This window comes from Nycticebus coucang, chromosome 10 (genome assembly GCF_027406575.1).
Source record: "Nycticebus coucang isolate mNycCou1 chromosome 10, mNycCou1.pri, whole genome shotgun sequence".
Classification (NCBI taxonomy): domain Eukaryota; kingdom Metazoa; phylum Chordata; class Mammalia; order Primates; family Lorisidae; genus Nycticebus; species Nycticebus coucang.
Window position 1 is genome coordinate 6907076 of NC_069789.1, and position 23731 is coordinate 6930806.

The window sequence follows — 23731 nt, forward strand, 5'->3', positions numbered from 1 at the left end:
ATTATAGGCATGAGCCACCACGCCCAACCTCTGAAAGACTTTTTAAAGGATTTCATTTCTGAATTTTTGAAAGCATAGAATCTGCTTTATTTTTACTAATTTACTATTTTAAAAGCATTTCCCCTTTTCTTTAACCATATATGAAAAAGAGTATTAGCTTGATGTTTAAATTGTTCACTCCAATACATGCTTTGAAAAGCTTATTTCTTTAAAATGACTTCGACTTACCATCTACTCAAATGTTAAGATGATATACAGTATCAGAACAGGCGTAAGGCATAAAAAGTGTCTTAACATTTATAGTTGATTTTAATGATTAAATTGCAAATCTTTTAAGAGCTGAATACTTCCTGTGTTACTCCCAGGTTGGGTTCCTAAAATGCATTTCTGATTCAGGAGGTTTCTGGTGGGTTTAGACATTGCCGCAGGTGATTCTGAGGCCCATCCAAGCTTCTTGAGAACCACAATCTTAGCTTAAGGACACTAACGACAAGTTTTATATTTAAAAGCACAATTCATTTATTCTCTCTCCTCCCCATCTCTGTTCCCTATCTCCCTCTCCCTCTCTTCCTCCCTCTCTTTCTCACTTTATCCCTTCCTCACCAGCCCTAGCACCTCCGGAAGGAAAGCCTGGAGAGGTAGATCAATATTCCGCTCCCACTTTGTCAGTTTCTGAGAGGCACTGACAGCTTGGGTGATCCTCCCTCCTACCAGCTCCAGAGTAGTTCAGTAAGCCATGAAGGGGAAGACCTCAGCCTCTTACAAAGACCCAACACTTCTCTTGGGAAATGGCCACGCATACTTTTCTCACTTAGGAAAATACAAAATGTTTCAAAAGCCCATTGCTTCCAGAAGTTCATAGTGAACATAAAAGAAACGCAGGCTGAAGATACGGGAGGAAGACTCTAAACTATAATCCACCCGCTTGTTTCCCTTTCAGCCAACTCATTGCGAGACTCTGGGTTTATGGGGAGCATCTACCACTAATAACCTTTTTTTTTATTTTTTATTTTTTATTGTTGGGGATTCATTGAGGGTACAATAAGCCAGGTTCACTAATAACCTTTCTCACTTGGTTTGATATGTGGTATTAGTGGCACTACAAAGAGGTCGGAGTGGCTGGGAGGGGAAGGAGGAGCTGGCATATATGAGCCCAAAGCAATTTTTGGTTACCAAACAGTAACCAAATGTTCCTGGTTTATAGCACTTCTGTGAACTGGTATATGCCCACAGATTTTTTTTTTTTTTTTGTAGAGACAGAGTCTCACTGTACCGCCCTCGGTAGAGTGCCGTGGCGTCACACGGCTCACAGCAACCTCTAACTCTTGGGCTTACGCGATTCTCTTGCCTCAGCCTCCCAAGCAGCTGGGACTACAGGCGCCCGCCACAACGCCCGGCTATTTTTTTGTTGCAGTTTGGCCGGGGCTGGGTTTGAACCCGCCACTCTCAGCATATGGGGCCGGCGCCCTACTCACTGAGCCACAGGCGCCACCCTATGCCCACAGATTCTTTAGAAATCAATGAGTACAGGATTGAGGTGCAAAAGTAAATCTTATCAGATCGACACAGTCAACCCAGGCACCGGAATTAATTTAGAAAAAAGCCAACAGTTTGCATTTAACTTCTTGAAAATGCTTATGCAATATCTTCCGGCACCATGAAAGAAAACTACAACCGCAGGACAAATGATTCCTTGAATGTTTTATAAGATATGAATAACCACAATTGCAACACTTGTGCTAAGATTAAAGTTTAAGAAGCTTTAACATATTTTTAGTTCTTTTTATCTGAAATTGTTTAGACTACCTTCAGAGAAACTTTCCAATAAGAAAACAGTTGAGAACCTTTGTAAGGCCGAGATTACCAAGGCAGTTTGATTTATACAGTTCCAGAGAGAGAGACAGAGTGGGAGAGAGAGAGAGAACAAAGCAGCAGCAACCATTTATCAACCAAAGGGCTGAGAGTTTTGTGGAGAAATAACAGACACATTTTTTTTTTTAAAGAGACATAGTCTGACTGTCTCCTGGGCCAAAGTGCCATGGCCTCTGCCCATCTCACAGCAACTCAAACTCCTGGGCTCAAGTGATCCTCCTGCCTCAGCCTCCTAAGTACCTGGGACTATGAGCACCCACCACAACGACCAGTTAAATTTTCTATTTTTACTAGTTTTTCTACTTTTAATAGAGACAGGGTCTCACTCCTGCTCAGGTTGGTCTCAAGCTCCTGAGTTCAAGCGATCCTCCCACCTTAGCCTCCCAGAGTGCTAGGATTACAGGCATGAGCCCCTGCACCCAGCCAAACAGATACAAGTGACTATAGTATATCTTTCACCCTCATTTCTAGAAATCAAGTTTGTTTGGTGTACCTTGCAGAAGTAGGTGCTTTTAATGGTCCTCCCACAAGACTCTTTAATAGCCAACCAAGTCCAATGGCCCTCAGCCAACTAAACTAAGGAATCCTTTAAAATGAACAGAAACTGCTCCACAAAACCCTCCTACAAAGCCCTATAACAGGAAGCCAGAGAAATCTAATAAAATAAAATACACTGGAGTAAATGTAAGAACAGTAGCTGTCCTGGAGTTACATAACAGGAAGTAAATAACCAAAAGAGAAGCTCACAGCCCTTGAATGTCGGTCCAGTTTAGAAATCTAGTATTTCTGAACACCTGAGGATTCTACAAAGAAGCAGCAAGGACGAGCCAGAGTTAGACGGAACCTTTCTCGGGCAAGAAATAAAATCGAAGGCAGCAATCTCCCCGCTCCTGTGCTCTCTCAGGCAGAGTGAGGAGCAGTGGGTGGTTTCAGTGGGTGGCTTTGGCTGGAACTGGTGTCCCAGAAGGACAGTCCATCCTCATTCAAAGTGGCAATAAGCCTTTGCCTGCATTTAGACTGTTGTTCTCCTGTTTTTTCCTACTGAATTAAAAACAGACTGGTCTGTGGAGAAGGGTTTAGCAGGACTGAAACCAAAGCTGAGGCTTTCCATTTCAGGGTACTGAGCACTACGTGGGCAAGGTTGATTGGCACTGCGAGTCTTCCTCTGCCTTCTTCTCCTGGGCCGTTATAGGAGCGGACTGCAGGGGTAATTTCCAGGTTCTTCCTTCCAGTTCTGAAATGCTGTGTCAGAGGAAGGGGGATGTGGGCAAGCAGGCGAGGAGTTTCTGACCTGGCTACTCCCTCCTGCTCCAGCGCTATAATGGGAATCACTGCTACAGGTTTTTAGTTGGGGGAGAATAGACTCCCCAAGAAACAAGGGATTTCCCGGTGACTTGGCAAGTGATTTGAGCCCAAGACTCTCTCACAATAGAACTTCTCATCTTCCTTGAAAGTCCCTTCAAGGGGCCCTACAGGACAGCTAAAGACACTTATTTAGGAAGAAGATGCAGGTCACAGTAGAAAAGGTTGTAGCAGTGACCCATACATTATGCAGACAGATCATGGAGTGTGGCTCAGCCCCAGACACAAACCACAACAAAACCTACTCAGGATGGTGCTGGATGGTTTTGCAACTGTTTGTTAAAACAACAAACCAACGTGACTCCCACACTTGAGCTTGTCTTTTACTGTCAGCAACAGTCAAGTCCTGACAGGTCTGCACCAAATCCACAAAGATCTTGAAGATGTTAATTTTCTGTGTATCTCGATGCAACTTAAATTGTGGGGAAACGTCTACCCATTGTCTTTGCTCCAGTTCAGAAGCTGTGTGGCTGTAGAGAAAACCAGCAGGAAGCATGTTGCCCCAGATTTGCTAGGGCCATGTTTGACTCTAAAGTACCAGATGCAGGAGTCTTCAAGTCTTCAAAGAGTGGAGCCATTTTCCTGACTTTAAATTCAGTCTAGCTAGCCGGGCGTTGTGGTGGGCGCCTGTAGTCCCAGCTGCTCGGGAGGCTGAGGCAAGAGAATCGCATAAGCCCAAGAGTTAGAGGTTGCTGTGAGCTGTGTGACGCCACGGCACTCTACCAAGGGCAGTACAGTGAGACTCTGTCTCTACAAAAAAAAAAAAAAAATTCAGTCTAGCCACAGGGGAAGCCTGAGACTTTAGAAGACAGCTGGCCAGGCGTGGTGGCTCACGCCTGTAGTCCCAGTGCTGTGGGAGGCCGAGGCAGGTGGATTGCCCGAGCTCAGAGGTTCGAGACCAGTATGAGCAGCAGTGAGCCAGAATAAGACCCCGTCTCTACTAACATCGAAGACAGCCAGACATTGTGGTGGGCGTCTGTAATCCCAGCTACTGGGGAGGCAACAGGAAAGAGCATCGCCAGAAGAAGAAGAAAATGAACAACAACAAAAGAAAAGAGTACTTCAAATGAAGAAGAATGAACAAGCAAGCTGAAATTAAAAAATAAAAAAAAAGACAAAAATGCTAGGAAGGCTGTGTTAGCCAGTGTGATGAAAATGTGTCAAATGGTCTATGAAACCAGGGTATGGTGCCCCATGATCACATTAATGTACACAGCTGTGATTTAATTAAAAAAAAAAAAAAAAAGACAGTTGACATGGGGGCAGTGCCTGTGGCTCAAAGGAGTAGGGCGCAGGCCCCATATGCCAGAAGTGGAGGGTTCAAACCCAGCCCTGGCCAGAAACTGCAAAAAAAAAAAAAAAAAGACAGTTGACATGGATCCCCCTCAATTGGGTTTTGGCCCCATCTTGAAGTGGGCTTTTCCTCAAATATGGGGGATACTCTGGGATAGGGGACTCAAGGCTTTCTGGAGAAAAAGGGGGGGTGAGGGTTGAAGGAGGAGGTTAGGGAGTGTAGAGGGGCCCACAGGAACCCTCTGCATAAAAATTTCTCCTGGGGCTCAGTTTCTAGCCGTAAGTAATTTCTCTATCTCTGTAAAATGGAAAGACCTTAAAAGTGACATCTCTCCAGGCCAGCAGAGTGGCTTACAGCTATAACCCCAGTCCCCTGGGAGGCCAAGGGTAGAGGATCCCTTGAGGGCAGGAGTTGGAGACCAGCCTCAGCAAGAGTGAGAACCTGTATCTATTTTTTTTTTTTGCAGTTTTTGGCCAAGACTGGGTTTGAACCCGCCACCTCTGGCATATGGGGCCGGCGCCCTACTCCTTTGAGCCACAGGTGCCGCCCAGAACCTGTCTCTATTAAAAATAGAAAAAATAGCCGTTGTGGCAGGCACCTGTAGTCCCAGCTACTCCGGAGGCTGAGGCAGGAGGATCGTTTGAGCTCTCTAGTTTGAGGTTACTATGACTTAGGCTGACACCATGGCACTGTAGCCTTGGTAACAAAGTGAGGCTCTGTCTTAAAAAAAAAAAAAAAGAATGACACCCCCATTTGAGAAGCCACTTCTGTCTCATGAGCAATTTCTTTGGCGTAAGTGGGGGGTGTGCAGCCTCCTTGGCGAGGACCCCAAAGAGCCAACCCACTGTAGAGTCACCTACGCGGACACGGAGGGGTTGGAGGGGAACCCACGAAATTCGGTCCCCAGAGGAGCTCCCCTCGGAGGAGGAAGCGTCAGTCAGCTGCTCTTCCTCTGCCCGTTCCTTAGATCCGAGGGCGGGGAGCTTGCACAGTCATCTTTCCGGACACCATCCCGGACCCGCAGCTGAAGTTGCCGTTCAGAGTCTCGGGGAACCCGGGAGGCTGGAGGGCGCAGCCGCTCGGTAGGCGCAGCGGGGAGCGGGGACCGCGGGGGACCGAGGCCGCCCTGGGCCCTCCGCGCCCCGCCGCCCCGCGCTCACCGCCCCGCTTCTCCCCCGGCAGCCGCGCCGGGACCATGTCGGCCGAGCCCGCGAGCGGCCCCACGCAGGACCAGCTGGAGATCCTGGAGTACAACTTCAGCAAGGTGGACAAGCACCCGGACCCCACCACGCTGTGCCTGATCGCCGCCGAGGCCGGCCTGTCGGAGGAGGAGACGCAGGTGAGCCCCGGGCCGGGTACATCCTGGGGGCTTGGGCCCCTGCGCGCGGCCCGGAGAGCAGCCCCTGCGCGGCCGCCCGGCCCCCCGGCCCCCCGGCCCCCTGGACTCCCCGGCCCCCCAGCCCCCTGGACCCCCCAGTCCTCGGGCCCCCCCGGCTGTCCCCTGCCTTCTCCTCGCTTTCCCCTGCCCCCCAGCCCGGGCTGGGGACGGCGTCACTCGCCGGCTCTCGCCTGCCCAGGCTTAGTGTCATCTTTGCCCTGATCTGTTCCCGTCAGGGGTGTCAGAGCCGGAGGGGACCTTAGCGACCAGCAGCCACAGCCCTCGGGTTTGGTGGCCGAGGAGACTGAGGCCGGGAGGGAGGGAGTTGTCAGATGGCCAGCGGCGCCCCGCTCGGCTGCTCCTTAGCTACACGAAGCCCGGCAGATCTGGTCCAGTTTTTTTTGAAATTTCCCAGTTCTAAGACCTTTTTCCCGAAGTTTTCCAAGAAGATAGATATCTCACATAACAGCTGAAGGGAACAGCAGCAGATGCTCCCCCCGTCCCCCACAAGTGCATTAATTTATTTATCTTATTTTTTTAATCTCTTGTATTATGCTCCAAATTGCTAGGGTAGAGAATACAACTCTGCCCATAGTTTTTTGTTGTTGTTGTTGTTTTGCAGTTTTTGGCTGGGGGCAGGTTTGAACCCGCCAACTCCAGTATATGAGGCCGGCCCCTATTCCTTGAGCCACAGGCGCCGCCCCATAGTTAATAATCGTAGGTGCAGTGTGGAGCCTTTTCTTTAACCCTGTTTAAACTCTGACTTTAATTTTCCCCTTTTTTGGGAGAAAGAATTTATTATGTGTGATAAACAACTGGGAACTGATCTAGCATCTCTTCAGGGAAACCCAAAATACTCCACACTTCTAATTTCAACACTATTGCAGAGACATTCTTTTTTTTTCTTTTTGAGACAGAGTCTCAAGATTCGCTTGGTATTCAAGAATTGAAATGAAATCCCGTTATGGGCAGAAAGACAGATAGGGCACTCATTATGTGGCCCTCCATAGAAAGCTGTGGCATCACAGCTCACAGCAACCTCAAAGTCTACGGCTTAAGAGATTCTCTTGCCTCAGCCTCCCGAGTAGCTGAGACTACAGGCGCCCACTACAATGTCTGGCTATTTTCTTGTTGTAGTTGTCATTGTTGTTTGGCAGGCCCAGGCAGGGTTCGAACCCTCCACCTCTGGTGTAGGTGGCTGGCTCCCTACCCGCTAAACTACAGGCGCCGAGCCTGCAGAAACATTCTTATTCTTCCCATTTTATAGACCACAGCATGGGAACTTTGTCCTCTTGCTGGCTTTTAAAAGCTCATAATGGTGCTCCAGGGGATCCCAGGACCAAGAACCTAGACCTTAAATCAAAATTATTTTTATTAATTAAGCCAGTGACACTTTGGAGAACTTGTCCCTGGATAATCCTCTCATTCATAGGTCAAGTAAAAAGGCAGGCATATCTGTTCTTAGCAACCGGCTAACCAGAACCAAAACTTAAAGGGAGGTGATTTACTGTAACCCAAGTCTAATAGCTCATGTTTCTTAGAACCGGAGGGGGCAGCCTGCTGGAGTTTTTATCATTTAAAATCCCACGCTATATTTAGAAAAGAGGAGTGATCACAGAGACAATATGTCTTTTAAAAACAAGGCTGTGAAATATCATGGTTACAGCAGCACTAAGGAGGGGTCGAATCCCTTCTCAGCCTCTGATTCAACCAGAGCAAGTTACCATCAATCATCCCACCTTTATAGCAGAATAATTTTGTTGACCTTTGTAAGCGTAATACTTGCCAGGTATTGTTCCAAGAACTCTCCAAGTATTAAATCACTTATTTGTCACAACAACTCTGTGAAGGTAGGTACTATACATAAGCCAGTTGTACAGATGAGAGAACTGAGGCCCAGGAAGGTTAAATACCTTGCCCCAAACAGCAACTAGACAACAGCAGGGCTAGGATTTGAGCCCCAGTGGTCCAGCTCCAAAGCCTACACTCTTAACCACCATGCTATGCCGTCTCCACAGAGGAGAGATGGAAACAGCTAGATGAGGTGGGAGGGAAGGACTGAAGACTCACTTTGTGCTACTGCTTTCTGGAAAAAAATCCGAGCATTCACTGACAGTCATTCAGGGCTGTGTTCAAACTCTCAAGATTCGCTTGGGTATTCAAGAATTGAAATGAAATCTGCTTATGGGCAGAAAGACAGATGGGGTACCTCTTTTTTCTGTGATTAGGGTTGGCCAACCCTAATCATCTGCTCTTTGGGGGCACTTCTCTTGTTTCCCCTCTTCTGCCATCCTCAAGTGGTAGACCCAGACCCCAAATAGGTAGGCATGGGGTGAGTCAGCCCTAGAGCAGGGCCCTGGCCTCCTCTTCCTGCCGTGGGGCTAACACCTTCTTCTCCCTCAGAGCTACTGCAGCTTGGCTTGCCCCTCTGCCTTCCTGCCTAGACCTCCAGGGAAGCTTCTGGAACCCCAGAATTCAGACAGAGGCAAAATTTAGCAGGTTCAGGGAAAGTTGCATCCTAGGTGGCAGAGGCTGCCTGCCCACCCTTACTGGACTGGGTCATATCTTTCAACTTTTCTTCCTTTCCACTTCCCATCACCCCACCTCTGTGCTCACTGATGAGAGAGAATTGTTCTTTTTCTTTTTTTTTTTTGTGGTTTTTGGCTGGGGCTGGGTTTGAACCTGCTACCTCCAGCATATGGGGCCGGCGCCCTACTCCTTTGAGCCACAGGTACCACCCGCGAGAATGGTTCTTCTCTAACCTTCTCAAAAGACGTTTATATATACACACACACACACACACACACACACATTTTGAAGTATCTTCTAAGAAAAATGTCTTCTGGAGCTATCACGCCCAATGATGAACTTGTAGGCATTAATCAAACTGTTAGTATTTATGTCAGATCTTGTAGGGACCATTTAAATAACTCCATGGAGGCCAAGGCCTTCTGGGCCCATCTATAAGCAGTGTCCAGGTATTAGCACTTCCCCTATGTCTGTTCTTTACTAGGGCTGTCCCTTTCCATGAGAAAACAACAACAACAAAAATTATATACCCAAATCCTCATCGTACCCTAACATCACCCACCTCTAGAAATAGAATCAGATTCTTAATTTTTCCCAGAACAAGTTAATACTTCAGTAAAAGAAAAATAAGCATGAGATGTTCTCATGAGATAGTTACTAGAACTGATTCACACTGCTGATACTTTGGCAGGGGCTATAGGAACGGGGAAGTTGAAACACGCTCTGAGGAGGAGCTTTGCTGAGCTCTTCGTAACTGCAACATTCGCTGCAGGGGTGGGCAGGAGGACAGCCCTAAGAATTCAGAGTGAAGGGAAGGGTGATCTAATTGAAATGACTTGTTATGTTGCATTTACCAGATCCTAGAATGTGCGTTTTTCTCATGATGGTAATCTAAATATCTCCTACATGTAAATTAGATGGAATCTTCCAGAATCCCAACCTTTGTGCCTTTCTTTCTTTTGCAGTCAGTGTTAGAAAGGGCTGGGAAAGCTCTTCTGCCAGCCCCTCTGGGAGGTTGGGATGATCTGATGTTTTCTATTATTACACACATACATGCACACTCACAACTCAAACAGTGCAGCTGGCATTGGTTCTTAGAGAGATTTCCAGTATTTTTGTCTCCTCTTGATGTCCTGGGCTTATTCCCAGAACCCAGGGGTTTTAGTTGTTGGGTGTTTTATCAGCGGAATAAAGACCTCTAAAGGTCCCTCTCTGAAAAGAATGAAATGTTAGTTACTAGAGAAAAGGATGAGGACAATGTTCTTTTGCCCCAACCTCCCCCTTGTCACAGTGTATAATTGTCATCTGTTCATGCAGAGTAAATAAATCTCCATCAATGGACCTGGGTAATGAGGGCACTCATTTGTAAGCGAGCAAGGGATGACAGAAACAAAGAGAAGGAGAAAGCCAGGTGGAAGATTAGCATGGACGTGAGTGAGATGAGATGAAGGTCAGCTGTAAAGGGAAAGAAAGCAAGCCAGGTATTTAATGGTTTTTGTTGGACAGCAACTGGATTGCTAAATGTATCTATTTTTATATACGTATGTATGACCTAAAATATGTATCTTTAGAAAACAGTTGAGCTTTTCTCCAACTTCCTCCCATTCCCCAAGTGCCCCCAAGCTGGGGCCTGGTGTGTTAAGCCTGTGGATGCCAACTCACAAAGCCACAAGTGTGGTCCCCGCTGAAGTTATTTTCGGTAACGGTTCATCAATATTCTCCTGCGTTACTTAGTGTAAAGACATAGGTGGCTCTTTTGAATGAGGCCAGAGCAATCATTTTGTCTTATAGGCATGCTGAAGAAAGTGAGATTTTCCTCTTCCAGATTTTAATTAGTCAGTCTTTAAAACGCTCCATTAATTCAGCTTTAGTAACGAAATCCTATTTAATCAGATCATGTAGCCTTGCAATCCTCCACAGAGCTACCTCATTAACGGAGCTGGAGCCTTGCTGCTCTCGTATCGTAATCCAGAGTTAAAACACACACACACACACACACACACACACACACACACACACACACACACACACACACACACACACAGAGTTACAGGAGAAAATGTGCCCACCGTTCACAGTAGAATTTTGGTTGAAGCCACCAGCATTACATGAGCTCTCTCTTCTCCTTAAGTTAGTGATCCCCAGGATCCCAAAGAGAAGGCTGCCCTCACCCTCTTCTGGGGCCCTGGCTTTAGATTACTTTTTTCTGCTGCTACCCCACAGTATAAAGGAGCATAAAACAGCTGGTCTCGAGAACTGTATAAGGCCCTTCAGTGAACTGTGCTATACAGGTAGAGTGAGTTGGAGGCATGCTGCCTCACTTCTTCTTCTTGTTTTTTTTTTTTTTTTTTTTTGGTTTTTGGCTGGGGCTAGGTTTGAACCTGCCACCTCCAGCATATGGGACTGGCGCCCTACTCCTCGAACCACAGGCACCACCCCCTTCTTCTTGTTTTTTTTTTTTTTTTCAGTTTTTGGCTGGGGCTGGGTTTGAACCTACCACCTCCGGCATATAGGGCTGGCGCCCTACTCCTTTGAGCCATAGGTGCCGTCCTTCTTTCTTTTTTTTGTTTGAGACAGAGTCCCACTCTGTTACCCTGGGTAGAGTGCCGTGGCATTGTCACAGCAACCTCTTGGGCTCAGGCGATCCTCTTGCCTCAGCCTCCCCAGTAGCCAGGACTACTGGCGCCGACCACAGTGCCTGCCTAGTCTGTCTATTATTAGTAGAGACAGGGTCTCACTCTTGCTCAGACCGGTCTCAAACTCCGAGCTCAAGCAATCCACTTGCCTCCGTCTCCCAGAGTGCTAGGATTGCAGGCGTGAGCCACCACACTACCCAGTTCAGGGCTTGCTCTTTAAAGGTCCTTCTCTCCCTGTGGTTCTTGTCCCTTCTTCTGACCCTGGGCTTATGTGGAATTCCCTACAAGCTTCCTAGATCTCTGGAGAGATGAGATCGCCCCTTGCACGGTCCTAGAGCTGGTCCTATTCATTCTGAGCATCTGGGCAGCCACCGGCCATGCTAGGTGGGGAGCACTCCAGACGTTTCCCACCTTACGATCTCCATCAGCACCTCCCAGGTCTGCTGTCTCACGGCTGTGTTCTTTCTGCTTCCTCTCTGTGGCTTTGTCACCTTACCCCGGAGTAGGTGAATGAAAACCTAAAAGGGACAGTAGAGACCCTCTAAGCTTACTTCTTTATTTAGATGAGCTGACTAGCGCTCTATTTTAGGAACTTCCTGGGGTTCTCGCACCCCACTAGTTACAACAGAGCTTCCTGTTGGCAGAGCCCCCTGTGGTCACCTACCCAAGCAGCAGGCCTGTGTGTACCAGTGTGACACACAACTATCATCATTCTTGGTGTACCCCATGACTTGTGACAGGCTGGGAAGCACGGGGGATAACAGAGCTTGGGGTGCTGACTGCCCGTGAGCTGTCTACACATGCTCCACTGAGTGGGGTGATGCTCACGGCTTCTGTTTCCTCACTAGTCTCTCTTTTAAGACACAGCTTCCTCCTCATCAACCTGGTCCAGGCCCCAGCACTATTTTCCAGCATGGGGAATCCCAATCTCTTTGAGGAGTCCCTCCACAGCTCAGTAGCATAATATTTATTTATTTTTTTTATTGTTAAATCATAGCTGTGTACATTAGTGCAATCAAGGGGTACAATGTGCTGGTTTCATATACAATCTGAAATATTCTCATCAAACGGTTCAACGTAGCCTTCATGGCATTTTCTTAGTTATTGTATGTAGACATTTGTATTCTGCCTTTAGTAAGTTTCGCCTGTACCCATTCTAAGATGCACCATAGATGTGGCCCCACCCATTACCCTCCCACCCCCCTAACCTCTCCCCTCCCTTCCCCTTTCCTTGGCCCTTTCCTCATAGTCTTGTGCTATAGTTGGGTTATAGCCTTCATGTGAAAGCTATAATTTAGCTTCATAGTAGGGCTGAGTACATTGGATACTTTTTCTTCCATTCCTGAGATACTTTGCTAAGAAGAATATGTTCCAGCTCCATCCATGTAAACATGAAAGAGGTAAAGTCTCCATCTTTCTTTAAGGCTGCATAATATTCCATGGTATACATGTACCACAATTTGCTAGTCCATTCGTGCTTGTGGTCAGTGGGCACTTGGGCTTCTTCCATGACTTAGCAATTATGAATTGGGCTGCAATAAACATTCTGGTACAGATGTCTTTGTTATAGTGTGGCTTTTGGTCTTCTGGGTATAAACCTAGTAAAGGAATTATAGGATCGAATGGCAGGTCTATTTTTAGGTCTCTAAGTATTCTCCAAACATCCTTCCAGAAGGAATGTATTAGTAGGCATTCCCACCAGCAGTGTAGAAGTGTGCCCTTTCCTCCACATCCATGCCAACATCTCTGGTTTTGGGATTTTATTATGTGGGCTTCTCTTACTGGGGTTAGGTGATATCTCAGAGTAGTTTTGATTTGCATTTCTCTGATGATTAAGGATGATGAGCTTTTTTTCATGCGTTTGTAGATCTTGCATCGGTCTTCTTTAGAGAAGTTTCTCTTCAACTCCCTCGCCCACCCTGAGATGGGATCATGTGTTCTTTTCTTGCTAATATGTTTGAGTTCTCTGTGTATTCTGGTTATCAGACTTTTATTGGAGGTATAACCTACAAATATTTTCTCCCATTCTGAGGGCTGTCTTTTTGCTTTACTTACTATGTTCTTGGCTGTGTAGAAGCTGTTTAGTTTGTATTTTTGATACTGCTTCAATTGCCTGGAAAGTCCTCCTAATAAAATATTTACCCAGGCCGATTCCTTCAAGAGTTTTCCCTGCACTTTCTTCAAGTATTTTTATAGTTTTATGTCTTAAGTTTAAATCTTTTATCCAGTGAGAGTCTATCTTAGTTAATGGTGAAAGGTGCGGGTCTAGTTTCAATCTTCTACAAGTTGCCAGCCAGTTCACCCAGCACCATTTGTTAAATAGGGAATCTTTTCCCCACTGAATGTTTTTTTTTTTTTTTTTTTTTTGGCTGGGGCTGGGCTTGAACCCGCCACCTCCGGCATATGGGACCGGCGCCCTACCCGTTGAGCCACAGGCGCCACCCCCCACTGAATGTTTTTAATTGGCTTGTCAAAGATCAAATAACGGTAAGTAGCTGGATCCATCTCTTGGTTCTCTATTCTGTTCCAGACATCTACTTCTCTGTTTTTGTGCCAGTACCATGCTGTTTTGATCACTATTGATTTATAGTACAGTCTCGGGTCTGGTAGTGTGATTCCTCCTGCTGTGTTTTTATTGCTGAATAATGTTTCGGCTATTCAAGGCTTTTTCTGATTCCATATAAAATGAAGTATTATTTTTTCAAGATCTTTCAAATATGACAATGGAGCTTTAATAGGAATTGCATTAAAATTATATATTGCTTTGGGTAGTATAGACATCTTAACAATGTTGATTCTTCCCAGCCATGAGCATGGTATGTTTTTCCATTTGTTAACATCTTCAGCTATTTCTTTTCTTAAAGTTTCATAGTTCTCTTTGTAGAGATCTTTCACATCCTTTGTTAGGTATACTCCCAAATATTTCATCTTCTTTGGCACTACTGTGAAAGGAATAGAGTCCTTGACTGTTTGTTCGGCTCGGTTATTGTTGGTATATATAAAGGCTACAGATTTATGGGTGTTGATTTTGTAGCCTGAGACATTGCTGTATTCCTTGATCACTTCTAAAAGTTTTGTAGTAGAATCCCTAGTGTTTTCCAGATATACAATCGTATCATCTGCGAAGAGTGAAAGTTTGATCTCTTCTGACCCTATGTGGATACCCTTGAACGCCTTTTCTTCCCTAATTGCAATGGCTAAAACTTCCATTACAATGTTAAAGAGCAATGGAGACAATGGGCAACCTTGCCTGGTTCCTGATCTAAGTGGAAATGATTTCAGCTGAACTCCATTCAATACGATATTGGCTGTGGGTTTGCTGATGGCCTCTATTAGTTTAAGAAACGTCCCTTCTATACCAATTTTCTTAAAGTGTTCTGATCATGAAGGGATGCTGGATATTATCAAAAGCTTTTTCTGCATCAATTGAAATAATCATATGGTCCTTATTTTTTAGTTTGTTTATGTGCTGAATTACATTTATAGATGTACGTATATTGAACCAGCCTTGAGACCCTGGGATAAATCCCACTTGGTCGTGGTGTATAATTTTTTTCATGTGTTGTTGGATTCTGTTTGTTAGGATCTTATTGAATATTTTAGCATCAATATTCATTAGTGATATCGGTCTATAATTTTCTTTTCTTGTTGGGTCTTTCCCTGGTTTAGGCATCAAGGTGATGTTTGCTTTGTAGAATGTGCTGGGTAATATTTCTTCTTTTTCTATATTTTGGAAGAGGTTTAGTAATATAGGTACTAGTTCTTCTTTAAAGGTTTGGTAGAATTCTAACGTAAAGCCATCTGGTCCTGGGCTTTTCTTTTTAGGGAGATTTTGTATAGTTGATGCTATTTCAGAACTTGATATGGGCCTGTTCAACATTTCCACTTCATTCTGGCTAAGTCTTGGTAGGTGGCGTACTTCCAGGTATTGGTTGATTTCTTTCAGATTTTCATATTTCTGAGAGTAGAGTTTCTTGTAGTATTCATTAAAGATTTTTTTAATTTTTGAGGGTCTGTTGTTATTTCATCATTACCATTTCTGATTGATTGAATTAGAGATTTTACTCTTTTTTCTAGTTAGGTTGGCCAAAGGTTTATCTATTTTATTGATCTTTTCAAAAAACCAACTTTTGGATTTATTGATCTGTTGTATAATTCTTTTGTTTTCAATTTCATTTAATTTTGCTCTGATTTTGGTTATTTCTTTTCTTCTGCTGGGTTTGGGGTCGGCGTGTCCTTCCTTCTCCAGTTGCTTGAGATGTCCCATCAAGTTGTTAATTTTCTCTCTTTCCGTTTTCTTGAGGAAGGCTTGCAGTGCTATAAATTTCCCTCTTAGGACTGCCTTTGCAGTATCCCAGTGGTTCTGGTAACTCGTGTCTTGATTGTTGTTTTGTTCCAAAAATTTGGTGATTTCCTTCTTAATTGAGTCTATAACCCATCTATCCTTCAGCATATGGTTGTTTAGCTTCCATGTTTTTGTATGGGTATGCAGGTTCCTGTTGTTATTGAGTTCAACTTTTATTCCATGATGGTCTGAGAAGATGCAAGGAATAATTTCTTTTCTTTTTAATTTGCTGAGGTTAGATTTGTGGCCTAGGATGTGGTTGATTTTTGGAATATGTTCCATGGGCTGATGAGAAGAATGTGCATTTGGTTTTTTTGGGATGAAATGTTCTGTAGATGTCTGTTAAGTCCAGATGTTGAATGGTTAAGTTTAAATCTAAAATTTCTTTGCTTAGCTTCTTTTTCGAGGATCTATCCAGCACTGATAAAGGGGTGTTAAAATCTCCAACTACTATGGAACTGGAGGAAATCAAGTTGCTCATGTCTGTTAGAGTTTCTCTTATAAATTGGGGTGCATTAAGGTTGGGTGCATAAATATTAATAATTGAAATATCATCATATTGAGTATTACCTTTAACAAATATGAAGTGTCCATCCTTATCCTTCCTTATTTCGGTTGGTTTAAAGCCTATTGCATCTGCAAACAGGATTACAATGCCTGCTTTTTTCTGCTTTCCATTTGCCTGCAGTATAGATGACCATACCTTCACCTTGAGTCTGTATTTGTCTTTTAATGTAAGATGTGATTCTTGTATGCAGCAGATATCTGGCTTGAGTTTTTGTAGCCAGTCAGCCAACCTGTGCCTCTTTAGAGGACAACTTAAACCATTCACATTAATTGAGAATATTGATAAGCCTTTCGAGAGTCCGGTGGACATTTTTAATCCTTTTGCAACTGTGGAAGTTGGAATATGGTCAAATTTTCTGGGTGGGTTTACTTTTGTGGTGGAGGATTACGCTAGTCTTTATGGAAGATAGGTCTGAGAATATCCTGCAGAGCTGGTTTAGTTATGGCAAATTTCTTTAACATGTGAATGTCATTAAAGTATTTAATTTCTCCGTCATAAATGAAACTCAGTTTAGCTGGGTACAGGATCCTGGGTTGAAAGTTATTTTGTTCTAGGAGATTAAAAGTCAGTGACCATCCTCTTCTAGCTTGAAAGGTTGGTTTCAGCAGAGAGATCTGCAGTTATTCTAATATTTTTGCCCTTGTAGGTGATGGTTTTCTTTTGTCTGGCTGCTTTCAGCATTTTCTCCTTCATATTAACTTTAGTGAAATTGATTATGATGTGTCTGGGGGTTGTTGTATTTGGGTTGAGTTGTGCTGGAGTTCTGAAACTGTCTGCTATCTGAATTTCAGAATCTCTTGGCATGTCTGGAAAGTTCTTCTTCATAATCTCATGGAGAAGAGACTCTGTGCCTTGTGAAGCCACTTCATCGCTTTCGGGGATCCCTATAAGATGAATATTGATTTTCTCCGAATTATCCCAGAGCTCTCTGAGAGAGTGATCTGTTTTTGCCCTCCATTTCTCTTCCTCTTTGAGAGTTTGGGAGCGTTCAAAGCTTTGTCTTCAATGTCAGAAATCCTTTCTTCTGTTTGCTCCATTCTGTTACTGAGGGATTCTACTGTGTTTCTCAGATCTTTGAAGGCTGCAACTTCTTGTCTCAACGTGTCAAAATCTTTGGTCATTTGGTCTTTGAATTCGTTGAAATCTTGAGATATCTTTTGGGTTACTGCTTGGAATTCTAATTCAATCTTATTTGCTATCCAGATTCTGAATTCGATTTCTGAAATCTCAGCTATTTGTTTGTGCATGGGATCTTGTGCTGTGTCTGCCCCATTGATCCTTGGGGGAGTTGGTCTACTCTGACTATTCATATTGCCAGAGTTTTTCTGTTGATTTCGCCTCATGATTGTTTTTCACCATTGCCTCTGGCTATCCTCAGAGTTGGGGAGGTGTTTCTCTAAGATTAGACCCCAGTGGGATCACTCTATTGTTGCTGGATCTGTGTCGGGAGTGACCCTGTGTAGTTCCTCTTGGGCTGCCCCAGCCAGGGAGTTCTGGTTGTGGAAGCAGCTCCGGAGTGTGACACACCCAGATCCAGCAACAGGGCGGGAGGTGGTGAGCATGGTTCTGGGAGTGCCTGGTGCCCAGTGACTTTGGCACAGAGAGCCCAAGGCTCCAGCAGTCTCTGGCCAGGAGAAGGGCTCTACACAGAGGCAGGGAGGGCTCCCAAGGGCACACGGCTACCAGAGTCCCTGGCCAGACAAACGGGCCGGTGTGGAGGCAAGGAGGGTACAGGAGGGAGGATGGCAGGGTTGCACGTCTCCCACAGTTCCTGGTCAGGGTGTGCAGAGGCCCAGCGGGCGCAGGTTGTGGGTTGGGGTCATGGCACAGCTCTTATGGAGGTCCAGGCGGAGCCAAGCCCAGGAGTTTGAGGTTGCTATGAGCTGTGATGCCATGGCACTCTACCCAGGGCAACAGCCCAAGGCTCCAGTGTGCCAAAACCGGTCTCACTCTGCCCCTGAGGGTTAAGGCTATAAGGCAGCTCAGTTACTAGGTTACTAGCTCTGGCCCATCTTTCCTCTGCGACCCTGAAGGTGGAGCTTGCCGGGGCAGTTCTCTCACAGTGGCTCCCTGCGGCTCATAGCCAAACACTATTAGCTCCATCCGGCTCATCGGCTCAGTCTGGGGCCCTAGACAATGCCCAAAGTTCTCTGCACTCCTGCTCAAGCTCTCCCCAAAGGCAGTTCAACTGAGTGCCAAGTCCAAAAATGCTGAAACAGTTCATAGGTAAGGCCTTTCTGGTTTGCAGTCTCATTGCTGCTTGTACTTATGGCTGCCAGCAATCGGACACATGCAACCACTTTCCAGTTTTCCTTTGTTTTTGTCCTCCTCTTGGGGTCCAGAAGTCCCTTGCTGAATCTCTGTAACCTCAAAGGGATGATTAGAGGCAGATCCCACCAGCCAGAGATGCCTGGAGTCTTCTCTCCCCAGTCTCACTGTGCCCTGTTGCAGGGAGGCTGTTACTCGGCTGCCATCTTGGATCCAGCCCTCAGTAGCATAATAAAGGCAGCCACTGCCTTACGGAGCGTGCATCACACTATGTTATAACATAGAAAACACTTTAGGGGGTGGCGCCTGTGGCTCAGTGAGTAGGGCACTGGCCCCATATGCCGAGGGTGGCGGGTTCAAACCCAGCCCCAGCCAAACTGCAACAACAACAACAAAAAAAAAATAGCCGGGCCTTGTGGCAGGCGCCTGTAGTCCCAGCTGCTCTGGAGGCTGAGGCAAGAGAATCACGTAAGTCCAAGAGTTAGAGGTTGCTGTGAGCCATGTGACGCCACGGCACTCTACCCGAGGGTGGTACAGTGAGACTCTGTCTCTACAAAAAAAAAAAAAAGAAAGAAAACACTCCCACAGTACCACGTCCACAAGCATCTCATCTGGGGCCTTCCCCAAATACATGGTCACATCCCAGCAGACCTGGGATGTGCTGATGGACATGGTACAGTGGGAAATGTCTGGAGTGCTTCCCACTTAGCATGGCCCGTGGCTGCCCAGATGCTCAGAATGAATAGGACCGACTCTAGGATCATACAAGGGGAGATCTCATCTCTGCAGAGATCTAGAAAGCTGATAGGGAATTCAGCATAAGCCTAGGGTCAGAAGAAAGGGCAAGAACCACAAGGGGAGAAAGACCTTTAAAGCACACTTATAAGGTGTGAATATTCGGGTCACATAGAGCTGAGAGATTCCGAGTCAACTGGCAGGTCTACCTTGTATTCTCTCACTGCTCCGTGGCCCTGAAGCAGGAGAGATTGGGCTGGCTGCGTCCCCAAGAAGTGCTCTGTGTTCGTCCAGTTCTCAGTTATCCATTCTTTTAATTCAGCAAAGTCTGACCAAGTGCAATGAGCAAGGCCCAGGGCAAGACAAGCCTGCACTGATGAAATGTGACAGCCAGAGTCAGCTATCTGGGAAATTAAGAAGATGCTTTAATTTCTTTTATTCATTCAACAAGCATTGATTGAGCTCCAGCTCTTAAATCCTGATGCTAAGGATACAATAGTCATAAGATGAATACAGTCTGTACTTTCATGGATCTTACAATCTATCAGGGAACATAGATTCAAAACATGTAAATACACAAGTAAATTGTGACAGATGTTAAAAGTTCTGTCAAGCTAACAAAACACTAAATTCAAGAGTCAGGAGATAAAGTGGGGCACCCACTTTAGATAGAGTGGTCAGGGAAGGCTTCATTGAGAAGGTTCTGTTTAATCTGAGAGGGAGATCATCAGATAAAGAATGCAGATAGATGGATATTCTAAATATTGGAAATAGAATGTGCAAAGGTCCTGAGGCAGGAAAGGTTAGCATCACAAGACCATCTCCCTGGACACATTCCTTTCTTCCCTCCTTTCTACTTGTGCCACAGAGGCAGGACCTTTTAGAAAGAAAAGGAAGGCCAGGTGCAGTGGCTCATGCCTGTCATCCTAGCACTCTGGGAGGCCAAGGCAGAAGGATCCTTCGAGCTCTGGCATTTGAGACCAGCCTGAGCAAGCACAAGATCCGTCTCCGCCAAAAATAGAAAAATTAGCCAGGCTTTGTGGCAGGTGCCTATAGTCCCAGCTCCTTGGGAAGCTGAGGCAAGAGGATCATTTGAGCCCAAAACTTTGTGAGCTATCGTGATGCTGTGGTACTCTACCCAGGGTGACAGAGTGAGATGAAGGAAGGAAGGAAGAAAGGAAGGTGGGAAGGAGGGAGGGAGGAAGGGTGAATGAACATTTCAGTTTTTCAGTATGTGACAATTATTTTTGCCATTTCTCTCTTCCAGAAATGGTTTAAGCAGCGGCTGGCCCAGTGGCGGCGCTCAGAAGGCCTGCCCTCAGAGTGCAGGTCCGTCACAGACTAAAGAGATGGCGTACAGCTACAGCGTGGACCCATGAGGACCATCTCCTGTTCCTTCAGTTTAACCAAGCTGCTGTGGTTTTCCAGTGTAGAATCGTTGTTCTGTTGTTAGCTGTCCTGCTATTTAACACAACGTGATATTTTTTTAATGTACATATAACCAGGAAAGAAAGTAACAATAGGAAGCTATGAGCAATTTCTGTGTAAAGTGATGTCTTGGCTGGAAGAGGGTTGTGGCTTGAATTTCTCTTTTGGTCATGATGAAAGAAGGTCTAAAAATCATCTGAGTTTGCTTCTGACCATCACCTCCCAGTAAACAATTTATTCTCATGATTCATTTCTGAGCAATCCAGGCCTTTGTTGGAAGGACAGTCTGATGGAGAGGGGAGAGCATTTCCTTATGAATCTCCTTCCCTAGGTCCTTTTCCTCTTTCATGTAATACAATGATGGTGAGTGAGAACACAGATGGGTATTTGAGTCATTTCAAATTTCATAAAGCAGTTCTTTGGCTCATAGCTGCAAAACTTGAATAGAACCCAGTTAGGCTAGATGACAGAAATTCCAACTGGCAAAAAAGCAAGTAAACTAAGAAAAAAAATCCACCAACATCCTCAAACTTACCTTATTTAAATGCAATTGGTTAAATGTATTCTGCTAAATAAACTGAACTGATTTTTGGCTCTCAGATGATATTCTAAATAAAACTTTAACTTTTTGTTGAAAATGCACTGAGTTCCCTGAAGATTTTTTAACTCAATAATGAACATATCAAAGAGAAACAGACCAGCTGCTATGTAGTAGAATTGACCAGAAAGTGGTCATTCCCCAAGCCATTGTGGTCCACAACATGTGATCCATGACCAGCCTCATCAGCATTAGCTTCAAGCCTGTGAGAAGTTTAGATTCTCAATCCCAGTCAGAATCTACGTTTTAACAAGGCCACCAAATGGTTTGTATGCACATGGAAGATTGAACAGCATTTTTCTAACAAATTCTGCACTTAATTTGCAGGCATTTGCTATAGCACTTTTACTGTAACACATTAAATGTCTGCAGTGGTCTGAATGTATCCCCCCAGATTCATATGTTGACACTTAGTCCCCAACACAATAGTATCAGGAGGTGGGGCCTTTGGGAAGTAATTAGGTCATGAGAGCTCAACCCTCAGGAATAGGATTAGCACCCTTATAAAAAGAGGCCTGAGGAAGCTTGTTTGCCCCTTTTGCTATCTGAGGATACATAGAAAGTTCCATCTATGAGGAATGGGCCCAACTAGGTTGAGGGCGCGCCAAAATCTGCTGGACCTTGATTTTGGACTTACCAGACTCCAAAACTGTGATCAATACACTGGTGTTGTTTATATAATAAATTACTCTACAGCAGTGGTTCTCAACCTTCCTAATACCGCCTTTAATACAGTTCCTATGGGTCGAGACCCACAGGTTGAGAACCGCTGCTCTAAGACATTTTGTTACAGCAGCCAAACACACTAAGACACCATCTTAACAGACTATCACTTAAGATCGTGTTTATTGCATGAAATAGTAACTGGATTGCAATGGATTAAAATACAGGCTTTTTTTGTTTGTTTAAGTGATTGTTTCTACATCAGTGATGGGTAGGTAACCCAGGGTTGTTCGAGTGCCTCCCTGATGTTGTCAAGGAGCTGGGGTCATTTTGTCTTTCCACGTTGCTAGCTTCAGCACACAGCTATGTGATCATGGATACAACCTGGATACCTGTACAATGAGTTGCAGTTCAAGCAAAAAAAAAAAAAAAAAAGAGAGAGAGAGAGAAAGAGCAGACTGAGAGAGAGAAAGAGAGAAGACAATGGGCAAATGCCTGCTAACACTTTCACTTTAAAAAGGTTTCCTGGAAACCTAGTCACTTTCCCCTACATCTCATTGGCCAGGGTGGGGCACGTGGGCATTCCTAACTGCAAGGAAGTCTGGGAATGTGAGCCTTTGTAATTGGGTGTATGGCTGCCTTGAGCAAAGTTAGGGTCCAGTTGGTGAGGAATAAAGTGAAGATGAGAACCGCTGCTCAAAGATGGTTGTATTCACCGTGTCTGGAATCCAGCCTGGAGTGATGCTGGTGTACACCTCTAAACTCCTAACCACAGCGCAGGCACAGTCTTTCCAGTGACTTTTAAAAAAGATCTGCAAAGTACAAACACTAACAATTATTTAGATTATAGATGTTTATAGGATCCCATTAAAACATCCTTGGGCAAGCGTCCTTTTCCTCTACCTTGAAACATTTGTTCTGTAAACAAGTCTACAGTGAGGCCTGCAGGGTCTGAACAGAGCAGCCTTGCATCTGGCACAATCCTCTGCAGCCTGATGGGGGCTGGTCTGAACATCTGTCATCACTGTGGCTGGATGCTGGCTTCACTTTCTGGGAAAAAAGGATGAAGGAGAGGAAGAGGCAGAACTGAGTATATCTGATAAATACTTACAAATAGAGAGCATTTTGCACCTTTCAAAACACTTTCATAGATACTGGCTAATGGGCAGGCAGGAAAAAGCTACTGCTAATACAATGGTGAGCAAAGCAGACCCAGGCCGAGCCCATGTCAGGCAATGAGAGGGATGCTAAGACAGGTGTGAGGCTCAGGTCTTCCCAGCACACCAGAGACATGATTCATAAATGATCTAGGCACCGGATATATTGGCTCACACCCATAAACCTAGTATTTTGGGGGGCCAAGGCAGGAGGATCCCTTGCGCTCAGGAATTCAAGACCAGACTGAGCAAAAACGAGAGCACTTCTCTACTAAAAAATAGAAAAATTAGCTGGGTGGGTGGGTCTGTAGTCCCAGCTATGCAGGAAGCTGAGGCAGGAGGATCGTTTAAGCCCGGAGTTGGAGGCTGCTGTGAGCTGTGATGATGCTGCTGCACTCTAGCCAGGGTGACAGAATGAGACCCTGTCTCAAAAACAAAAACAAAAAAAAGTAATCTAGGACAAGAATAGTTAACGAGGTGGGCAGAGAGTGTGCCCTTAGCTCAGAAGTACCAATTATGGCCAAAGGATCACTTCCTGTGCCCACAGTCTAGGGTCTTTGTATGGCGTGGGATGGGAGAGACTGGAGATTCAGTATTGTTTTCAATGCAAATTTGTTACCAAAAGTAATATCTTTAGTTTGCTTTTTTCAGCCGTGAAACAAAGCTAGCCATATTCTACTACATTAAATAAAGCACTTTGTAAATAGTAACAATAATTACTAATGCTACAAAGTGCTAATGATGACACGAGGTAAGTCATAAGAAGAACCTAGAGCTCTGAGATTTATTACAGGAGTCTCTTCTGAACACCCAAGGTCATACGGCAAAGCCATGATACTCGCCCTTGACTGAGGAGCACTGCCAAGGTTGTTCTGTCTTCACCTGCGTCCAAGTTCTA

At 45.1% G+C, this 23731-nt stretch overlaps 1 protein-coding gene across 2 annotated transcripts in view; it reads left to right on the plus strand.

Annotated features, from left to right (window-relative positions):
• Window positions 1-21057, plus strand: part of HOPX (HOP homeobox) — a 34880-nt gene extending 13823 nt beyond the window's left edge. Inside the window, exons 2-4 of one of the 2 annotated variants that reach the window (XM_053606211.1) lie at window positions 5496-5610; window positions 5711-5867; window positions 20255-21057. In XM_053606211.1, the coding sequence (XP_053462186.1) occupies window positions 5724-5867; window positions 20255-20332 (222 nt within the window). In that variant the 5' untranslated portion in view covers window positions 5496-5610; window positions 5711-5723 and the 3' untranslated portion in view covers window positions 20333-21057. The remainder of the gene's footprint in view (window positions 1-5495; window positions 5611-5710; window positions 5868-20254) is intronic. The other variant, XM_053606212.1, reaches the window with a different exon arrangement.
• The last annotated feature ends 2674 nt before the right edge of the window (window positions 21058-23731 follow it).